This window comes from Marmota marmota, unplaced genomic scaffold (genome assembly GCF_001458135.2).
Source record: "Marmota marmota marmota unplaced genomic scaffold, marMar, whole genome shotgun sequence".
Taxonomy (NCBI): Eukaryota; Metazoa; Chordata; class Mammalia; order Rodentia; family Sciuridae; genus Marmota; species Marmota marmota.
The window spans coordinates 21953923-21964532 of record NW_026000037.1 but is presented as its reverse complement, the minus strand read 5'-3'; the positions used below and the strand labels follow the sequence as shown (position 1 = coordinate 21964532).

Below are 10610 nucleotides of genomic sequence, written 5' to 3'. Positions count from 1 at the left end.
ATGTTGAATTTATTTTTTCAAACTGTGTGTGATCCTCCAGTAGAGTGGCTACAAGATGGTAGCATGAAAGAATACATACAATATTTTTGTAAAAATATGAATAAAATTGATAATATTTTAAAATGGGAAGGTCTCACATTAAAATTGAATTTGGCTTTTTGAAAAAATCATAATATCTGATACTATTGAACCTGGAATTTCTGTAGTAGCTATTGTGACTTGAGCTGAGGCTCTTGCTCTTCTGTATGGACAGATGATTTCCAGTTATTCATAGAATGTCTCTGTTGTTTCTTTCCTCTGTCCCTTTATTCTTCCTTTCCTTTTCCCCTCTAGTTCATTTTCTGCTTCTATAATTGAATGCCACAGCCTGGGTAATTTTTGAAGAATTTATTCCTCACAGTTCTGGAGTCTGGAAAGTCCAGGGTTGAAGGACTGAATAATGGTTGATTGTATTTCATTGATGAATATATCATATGCTGTTTATTCATTCATCAATTGATAGACTTTTGGGTTTCCACTTTGGGGCTCTTATTGAATATTAGTGCAGGTTTTTTTTTTTTTTTTTTTAAAGAGAGAGTGAGAGAGGAGAGAGAGAGAGAGAGAATTTTTTTTTTTTTAATATTTATTTTTTAGTTATCGGCGGATACAACATGTTTGTTTTGTATGTGGTGCTGAGGATCGAACCCGGGCCGCACGCATGCCAGGCGAGCGCGCTACCACTTGAGCCACATCCCCAGCCCTAGTGCAGGTTTTTGTGTGGTCATATTTTCAGGTCTCTTGGATGTATTTGTAGGAGCGATAATTTTTTTTTAATAAACATTATTTATTTATTTATAGATGGACACAATACCTTTATTTTATTTGTTTTTATTTTATGTGGTGCCAGGGATTGAACCCAGTGCCTCACGCATACTAGGCAAGTGCTCTACCACTGAGCCACAACCCTGCCCCCGCCCAATAATGTGATTCTAATGGTACCCCTTGCTCTACATTTTCACCACCACTAGTCCTTGTTGTTTTGCTTATCCATCCTGCTGGGTGTAAAGTGTTATGTCATTGTGCTTTTGATTTATATTTTTCTAGTGACACATGTTATTAAGCATCTTCTCAAGTGCTTATTTGTCTTTGGAGAAATGTCTTTTTAAATCCTTTGTTCATTTTATGATTGAATTAGTTGTCTATTGTTATAATAGTTCCTTATTAGATATGTCAGACTTGCAAAAGTTTTCTCCCTTTCTTTAGTTGGCTTTTCATTATCTTGACAGTGTCCTCAGTAGCAGATTTTTTTTTTTTTTTTTTTTTTTGGTGGTGCTGGGGATTGAACCCAGGGCCTTGTGCATGCAAGGCAAGCACTCTACCAACTGAGCTATACATCCAGCCCTTGATACCCAGTATCCTTCGATGCACACAATTTTTAACATTTTTCTTTGGCAGTACTAGGAATTGAACCTGGCCGGGGTGGGGGGGGGTGCTCTATCATTGAGCTATATTCCCCAGCCTTTTTTTTTTTTTTTTTTTTTTCAAGACAGGTCTCACTAAGTTGGTGAGACTGGTCTTGAACTTGTAATCCTTCCTGCTTCAGCTTCCCAAGTCACTGGGAAAATGTTTAAATTTTGATGAAGTCCCATTAATTTTTCTTTTGTTGCTTCTACTTATAATGTCATATTAGGAAACTTGTTGCCTAATCCAAAGTAATGAAAATATCCACATCCCTTTCTTTCTGAGACTTTTATTTATTTAACTCTTAATATTTATATCTTTGATCCATGATGAACTAATTTTTGTGTGTTGTGTATTATGTTAGGAAGTGGTTCAACTTCATGCTTTGCTATGTGGATATCCACTCATATAGCACCATTTGTTGAAGATTATTCTTTGTCCATTGAATTGTCTTTGCACTTTTGTGAAAAATCAGTCCATCATAGATGTTTGGGTCTATTTGTGGACTCTTAATTCTATCCCATTGATCTCTATCCTTGTGCCAGCACTAAACCATTTTGATTACTGTAGCTTAATAAGTTTTGAAGTCAGTATTGTTTTGGCTATTGAGTGCCCATTGCAGTTCCATATGAATTTGAGGATCAGCCTTTCCATTTCTGAAAAGAGGCCATTAGAGTTTTGATATAGATTGCATTCAATCTATAGATTACTTTGCGGGGTAGTTTGGCTTCTTAAAAATGTCTCCCCATCCATTAACATGGTTATGGGATGTCTTTTTGTATATTTAGATCTACTTTAATTTCATTAATTGTTTCATAGTTTTCAGCACACAAGTCTTGCATTTATTTAAATATTCTTAACTATTTTACACTTTTTGATACTATCATAAATGGAATTGATTTCTCAATTTCATTCCAAAATGTTTATTGTTAATATGTAGAAATACAACTCATTTTTTAGTGTTGATATTGTATCCTGTAACCATGGTGAACTTGTTTCATAGTTCTAATAGTGTTTTTTTGTGAATTTAAGACTTTTCTGTGTAATATACATCACTTGCAAATAGGTATACCTAAACTCCTTGTCTAATCTGGGTTCTTTTTATCTTCTTGCCTTATATTCTGACTAAAACCTCCAGTACAGTATTACATAGAAGTAGTAAGACAAGACATCCTTGGATTGTTTCCAATTTTTAGGGGGGATATAGCTAGTCTTTCACCATTAAGTATGATGTTAGTTGTGAATTTTTCATAGATTCTCTTTATCAACTTGAAGATATTCCCTTCTATTTGTTGTCTTTTGAGTGTTACTCATGTTGAATTTTGACACATATGTTTTTTGTTGAAATGATTATGTGATTTTTATCCTGTATTCTATTAATCTGATTTATTGCATTGGTTGGTTTTGTATTCTGAACCTACTTTTTTTGTATTATGAATACATATCCCATGTGTTCATGGTGTATATTCCTTTTTTCATGTTCTGGATTATATTTGCTAGTATTGTGCTAATAAATTTTACATCTGTATTCACAAGGGATATTGATCTGCAATTTTCTTGTGTTGTCTTTTTCTGGTTTTGGTATCAGAGTTATTTATACTGGCTTCGGAATGAATCGATAATCATTATTGTTAGTTTTTTATGTTTGAAACCATATGGTAGAGGACTTTTTATTTGTGAAAGGTTTTTCATTTTTAATTCAGTCTCCTTGATTTTTATAGGTCTGTTTAGACTATTTCTTCTTGACTCTGTTATGGTTGTTTGTTTCTTTTTTTTCCTTGGTTAGACTAGCTTTGTTGATCTTTTCAAAAATTAACTTTTGTTTCATTGATGTAAAAAAATTTTATGGTGTTCCTGTTTTCTAGCTCATTTCTATAATTCTACCTTGTAGTTTCCTTCCACTCATCTCTATTGTTTCTTTTCTTCAGTTTGCTTTGGGCTTAAATTTTTTTCTAATTTTTTAAGGTATAAGTTTAGGTTATTGATTTGAGGTCTTTCTTTTAATATAAACATTAACAGTTACAAGTTTCATTTTTAATTGCGATGCATGCATAAAGTTTCTGTTGGTTGTGTTTTTATGTTTATCTCACAGTATGTTCTAACTTCCTTGTGACTTCTTTTTGATCCACCAGATCTTTTTGAGTATGTGGTTTAATTTTAACATATTTGTGAATTCCCCAGATTTCCTTTTGTTACCAATTTCTGACTTTACTGCATTGTTGTCAGAGAACACATTTTGGGTGATTGTGTATGCTGAGATTAGTTTTATTGCCTAGCATATGGGCTGTCCTGGAAGATACTGTATTGTGCATTCTGCTGTTTTGAGGGTTGGAAGTTCTACAGATGTTTATTAAGTCTAGTAGTTGAATAATTTTGTCCAAATCTTGTTTCCTCATTGACTTTCTACTTTTTAAATCCATTATTGAAAATGGGGCATCAAAGTTTACCACTCTTATATATGAATTGCATGTTTCTTCCTTAAATTCTATCATTTTTGTTTCATGTGCTTTGAGACTATTAGGTGCATATATTTATAATTGCAGTATGTTGTTGTTGAATAGGCCATTTTTCATTATAAAGTGCCCATTTTACTAATAACTTATTGTTATAATCTATTTAGTCTGATATTAGTATAGCCATTCCAGGCCTCTTGGCTACTCTTTGCATAGTATATCTTATTCTATACTTTCACTTACAAACTATTTTGTCTTTGAATTTAAATGTGTCTCTTGTAGGCAACATATAGTTGATCATGTTTTAAAATCTATTCTGCTAATCTCTGTGTTTTAATTGGTTTGTTCATCCCATTTATATTTAAGGCAGTTACCATAAGATAGGATTATATTGTGGGGGGGTTATTGTATCTCTTGTCTGTTGTCTTATTGTTACTCAGTTTCTCTATTACTACCTTTTATGTTAAATAACCTTTTTTTTTTTTTTTGGTACCAAGGATTGAGCTCAGGGGCACTTAACCACTGAGGCACATCCCCAGCCCTTTTTTGTATTTTATTTAGAGATAGGGTCTCACTGAATTTCTAGGGCCTTGCTAAATTGCTGAGGCTGGCTTGAACTCTTGATCCTTTGCCTCAGCCTCCTAAGCTGCTGGGATTACAGGCATGTGCCAGTGTGCCAGATAATTATTTTTGAGTATGCCATTTGAATTCTCTTGTTTTCTTTGATATATATTTTGAAATTTTTTTTTTTAGTGGTTGACCTGAGTATTAGAGTTAACATTTTAATTTATAAACAGTGTAGTTTGGGTTGATATAAACTTTATTGCAATAACATACGAATACTTTTTTATGCTCAATGTAACTCTGTCTTTCCCCTTTGTGTTATTATTACGAGGTAAATTATATCATTATATGTTGAATTTCTTACAACAGTTATAATTATTGCTTTATGCGGTTTTCTTTAAACAAATGTTTTAATTTCCTATTGCTGCTTATGTAGAAAAGAATTAATGTGACAGACTACTTATCCTTAGAAAGACCTGCTTACAAGGTTAACCTTTGACTGGCACTTGAGGACTTGGATTTCAGGAGAGTTCCAACATCCCTAACTAATAACTGGTAATAGCTTATTGTCCCTAAGCTATTTGTACAAGCACTATAGTTTATTCTGAATGCTTTTCTTTGGGAAGTCTGGAATTTTGGTGTGTTAGGCAAGGGTGCCTACATGATAGCTTTCCAACATAAAGTACTTCTGTCAGAAAAAAAATACATAAAATATTCATATTGTGTATTTCTCATTAGTGTTGTCTATACTACTTTTCTTCTTTTTGTGGCTGCCTCTTCTGTTTCTTACTATTAATGTGTTTGGGTTTTTTTGTTTGTTTTACTTCATAAGGCAATAAAGAATGCTGATGGGAGAGCCATTTTCCTAACTTACAAATTATCAAGCTGGTTGCCGTAATGGGTGAGTTCAAACTAAAAGCATTTTCGGTTATAATTAAAGGATAGGATGGGGGAATTTTTTTCTCTATTATGTGTTATAGTAGACATTTTATATATAAATTTTATGATGTATCAGATTTATGTAATGTTTATTTTTACTTAATAGATTTTTCAGTTAAAGTACTTTTTGTGTTGTTAACAGTTTTAGAATGATAATTTTGTGCAGGAGACACAGTAGGGACATTCAGAGTAAACTGTTCAGATGAATTATGATTTGCTTCAGTGTCTGATGTCAAGAGAAAAATAAATTATAAAATTGAATTGTCAAGTAATGCAGCAAACAATTGATGCTCCGGAATGATAATTTAAAGGGACTGAACCATATAAGAATGGATTGTGGGGTCAAGTGCAGTGGTATATGCCTGTAATCCCAACAACTCAGGAGGTTGAGGCAGGAGGATTGGAAGTTTAAGCCTAGCCTCAGCAATTTAGTGAGACCCTGTCTCAAAATTAAAAGGGCTGAGCAATCCCCAATACCACCACACACACACACATAAAAAAAAAAAATGAATTGTGGGTGTTCAATTTACATATTTTCTCCCCACTTGCCTTTTTCTCCTAGGTCTTGAGGGTTCCATTCTGAAAAGGGATTAGAGAAGGAGATACTTATTATTTCTCATAGTTATTTTTCAAGTGTAATGAATATGTATATGATATCTAATTCAGTGTATCTTTAATTAAAGATTTCATTTGAAGTTATCTCAGTTTTTTTGATTTTATGTTCATATGAATGTCCTTTTTTTAAAAAAACACACATTAGAAATCCACTACTCTTTCTATGTGCTCATTTGTCAGTCTGATATCCTCTGGGCATTCTCACTGTGTTTTGGGTCTATCCATAACCTATACGACATTTATAACCTAATATGCCTAGTACCCTGTGACCACCACAGGGATTCATAATAGAGTAAAACAGTCTAAGAATTGTTTAGAATAGTGCTTATTTTATGTTCACACTAAGTTTGATCTTTTGTGGATTTGTTCACATTTTATCACTCTCCTCAAAGTAAGTTTCTTGATATAGGTACTTATCTACCATGTAATTCTTGAAGCCTGCAAAAGAAGAAACTCAGATTTTCCTTTGTTTTGTATGTCATCTTCCCAAGATTTAAACTTTTTGTTCATTTGGACTTTTCCCTTTTTACACATATGGTAGAAAATGGTACATTTTCTCTTTTTTTAAATTGGTACATTGTGACTACACATAATAGTGGAATTCATTGTTACTTTAACAGTCTTTTTTTTTTGTAAGTCATTACTGGGGATAAAACCCAAGGCCTCATGCATACTAGGCAAGTGCTTTGCCACTGAGCTACATTCCTAGCCCAACTCATGTTTCTTAACAAAGAAATAAACATGTAAATATAAGAGATTTTCTGTTTGAACATTATGATACTATATATATATATATATATAAACTCTGAATTCAAGTGCTAAAGATTTTTCTAATAAAATAATTAAAACAACATAAATACATTTAAATATTTGAGTTTTCCTCTCCCCTGTACAGAATTAAGCATTTTAACATTCCTCAAGAAGGTCACATCAGATGATTTTATTTCAGTTGGTTGATATCATTCTGAGCTTATTTAACCTGAGAGAAAATTTATTTTCTTAATCAATAAGTAACATAGGCTGGCATGAACCTATTTATGCATCACTTGTTGTAATTATATTGTATCTGATTGACTCAGTTACCTATTTGGTTAAGCTAACATGACAATTTTATTTTACAAAGGATTCTTCGTAAATGATTATAAAATTTTCATTTAACTGGAATTTATTATTAAAACAATTGTAATTATTTTAAATTTTAACATGCAAATACTTTTACTATGGAATAGAATATCTTGAACATTATTAAAAATTAATAAATTAGGGAAGTCAACTGTGTTTGAAAGACTATTGAAACTCTTGAATTGTCAGATTGTTTATAATAATTTCCTTTACAGGATGTACCATGTTTTAATTACTATTAAGCAACACAAATATGATGATGATGATGATGTTATTATAATAATATTTCTATTTTTGGACATTGTGATGCTATGTATTAAAACTTATGTTATTATTATAACATTATTATTATTATTATCATTTTGGCACTGGGAATTAATTGAACCCAGGGGCACTTCACCACTGAACTACGTCCTCAGTCTTTTTTATTTTATATTTTGAGACAGGGTCTCCCTAATTGCTGAGGCTGACCTCAAACTTACCATCCTCCTGCCTCAACTTCTTGAGTCATTGTAATTACAGGCGTGGGCCACCGGACCCATCCTGGAACATAAATTATTATAGACCAAAATGTAAACTATGAAGTTTTTGTTTCTTTTATTTACCAATTGTTAATAATTATTAGTAGAATTGATTTATTAATGAAAGTCAGTTAACTTGTCCCTAAAGTCTTCTAGATAGTTTATAATTGGCATTGCTGAGAGGCATATTCTTTATAGTTTCAAAAACAAATCAATTCTTTTGTTTTCTATTTTTTATTTATTCTTTTTAGATATACATGACAATAGAATATATTTTGACATACATACATGGAATCAAAAAGAAATCTTCATATGGACCAAATTTTACTTTTATATTGTGTGTATAAACAAATAATGTAATATCAAATCCCATATATAATTATAATGCACTAATAAAAAACATCTAAAATTTTTATAAAAGAAATCTTTAATATGTTTGGAAGAAGCCAAAAGTTCATGGTTCATGAAACTTAGTTTTCTGGATTTGGTACTTTTTCTAAGAAAATAAATTTTCCTGTAGTGTTAACTTTCTAAATTGTTACTGGCCAAAATTCTTAGATATTCTGTTATGTTTATGGTCTTGTCAGCTCTGATGGTGAAGAAATTTGAGGGATCCGTTCCAAATATCAGCAGGTCCATATCCACAGATGAAGCTTTAAAGTCTGCACTTTAACTATAAATACTTGGGGCTGGGGTTGTGGCTCAATGGCTGAGTGCTTGCCTTGCACATATGAGGCACTGGGTTTGATCCTCAGCACAACATAAAAATAAATAAGCAAAATAAAGATATTTTTAAAACTCAGCATAGTAATGATAAAAATATAAATACTTAATGATTATTTTACAAGTTGCTTTATTTTTCCCAATTGTTTTTATTAAGATTTTAAGATGTCTTTTTAAAAAATTTGTTCTAATTAGGATAGTAGAATGCATTTTGACACATCATACATAAATGGAGTGTAGACTTATACAGGTCATGTAATCATATACATACATAGGATAATAATGTCTGATTCATTCTACTACCATTCCTACCCCCATACTCTCTCCCCTCCCCTCCCCAGATGTCTTTATGTTTGTTTAGGTGTTATGGAAAAGAATTTATAGTAATAGGGCTGTTTTGATCCTTATCCTAAAATGTTTAATCCTTAGAAGAATCAGAATGACTTTGTCTCGCCTATAAATGTCTTGTGTGGACTCCTTCTTTTTTGTTTTCATTTTTAAAAATAATTAAAATTTTATTTCACCAAAAGTGTAGGTATTAAAATGTTCTAGATGTAGTTTTACATTAAATCAATGCATTTTTATTAACTTTCATATAAATTTTGTTCAATGTCTGTGATAAGTATATATTGGAATTACAATTCTGTGTATGTTTAAAAATACCTAGATGATCAGCAAGCTTTGAACTCAATCATGCAAGATTTGGCTGTCCTTCATAAGGCCAGTCGACCAGCATTATCCTTACAGGAAACCAGAAAAACAAAATCTTCATCACCAAAAAAGCAGGTATTTGTTCAATAATATTTTTATAAGTATATTTTGTTGTTTTATGAATTATTTCCTTTAATGTTCTGATCCTATAAAAGACTAATTTAGTGTGTGTATCTTTTATACTTTTGAGCCAAATGTTTTGTTATATACATTTTCCCGGGACAGTATACATTAAAAAAACATAGTTTTATTTAATGTGGTAACTGCTTTCTAAAGGTGTTATTTTATTCATTCTTAAAGCACTTAAGCAATTTTCCTTCAAATAATCTACTCTGGCTATTTACAAATGAAGGTGATTTTAATTCTTATAAATGAAATTCATTTGTGATGCCCAGTATGAAAAGTGGAAATATAGTAGTTCCTCCTTATCTGTGGTTTTGCTTTCCACGGGTTTACCCATATGTCAACTGAGGCCTAAAATATTTGATGGCAAATTCCAGAAATAAACAGTTCTTAAGTCTTCAGTAGTAGTGATGTTCTGAGTAGCATGGTAAAATCTTGCTCTGTTGCTCTCTCCTGCCTAGAACATTAATTTACGTTTGTCTATTTTATTTATGATGTATATTTTACTACCTGTCAAAATTAGTATAACCTCAGTTATAAGATTGACTGCCACAGTATCATGTGTTCAAGTAATCCTTAATAACTTAATAATAGCCCCAAAGTACCAGAGCTGTGATTCTGGCAATTTGGATATGCCAAAGAGAAGCTGTTAAGTGCTTTCTTTAACTCCGATGCCCCATCATCTTATATATAGGATATGTATAAAAACTTAAATTGAGCTAGGTACAGTGGCACATGCCTATAATCCCAGTGGCTTGGGAGGCTGAAGCAGGAGGATCACAAGTTCAAAGCCAGCCTCAGTAACTTAACGGGGGCCTAAGCAACTTAGACCTTGTCTCAAAATAAAAAAGGGCTGGGGATGTGGCTCAATGATTAAGTGCCTCTGGGTTCAATCCCCGGTATCCCACTTCCCCAAATTAAATTGACTTTTATAGTTTTTGTAGTTAACCTATATACAGAATGATGGGACATAATGGGTGGTTAAGAGAAGAGGTGAAAGTTGTCAATAAGATGGGGAATCTTAGAACATTTACCACATGAATAAGGGCGACTATGATAAAGTATTACGTATTTCCCTATAACAGGATCAGTAAATGTTTCATATCCTTGGTTCCTTCACTAATAGCTCTTAGGGTTCTTTCCTATTGTGCCTAGTTTCACCAACATAATTCTCAGCTGAGCTTTTTAACAGATATTATCAAATGATTGGACTGGCTTTGAAAATGAAACCTTCTTTCCTTTATGTTTTATATTAAATGAATGGCTAAGAAAAAAATATGATTTTAGAAATTCTAAAAGTTTTATCTGAATAATTACGATTGGTTTGTCATTTCATTATAGAATGATGTCCGAGTGAAATTTGAACATAGAGGAGAAAAAAGGTAAGGAAGGAAACATG

General features: G+C 32.0%; 1 protein-coding gene and 1 long non-coding RNA gene across 2 annotated transcripts in view; both read left to right on the top strand.

Moving 5' to 3' along the window:
- The first annotated feature begins 249 nt into the window (after positions 1–249).
- LOC125619366 lies at positions 250–1337 on the top strand. Its single transcript, XR_007350871.1, has 2 exons — positions 250–547; positions 749–1337. It is a non-coding gene; the product is annotated as an uncharacterized LOC125619366 (long non-coding RNA).
- A 3290-nt stretch (positions 1338–4627) lies between these two features.
- Map3k2 (mitogen-activated protein kinase kinase kinase 2) overlaps positions 4628–10610 on the top strand; it is a 36795-nt gene continuing 30812 nt past the window's right edge. The window contains exons 1-3 of the mRNA XM_015479084.2: positions 4628–5358; positions 9045–9163; positions 10553–10593. Coding sequence (XP_015334570.1) covers positions 5355–5358; positions 9045–9163; positions 10553–10593 — 164 coding nt within the window. The 5' untranslated portion in view covers positions 4628–5354. The remainder of the gene's footprint in view (positions 5359–9044; positions 9164–10552; positions 10594–10610) is intronic.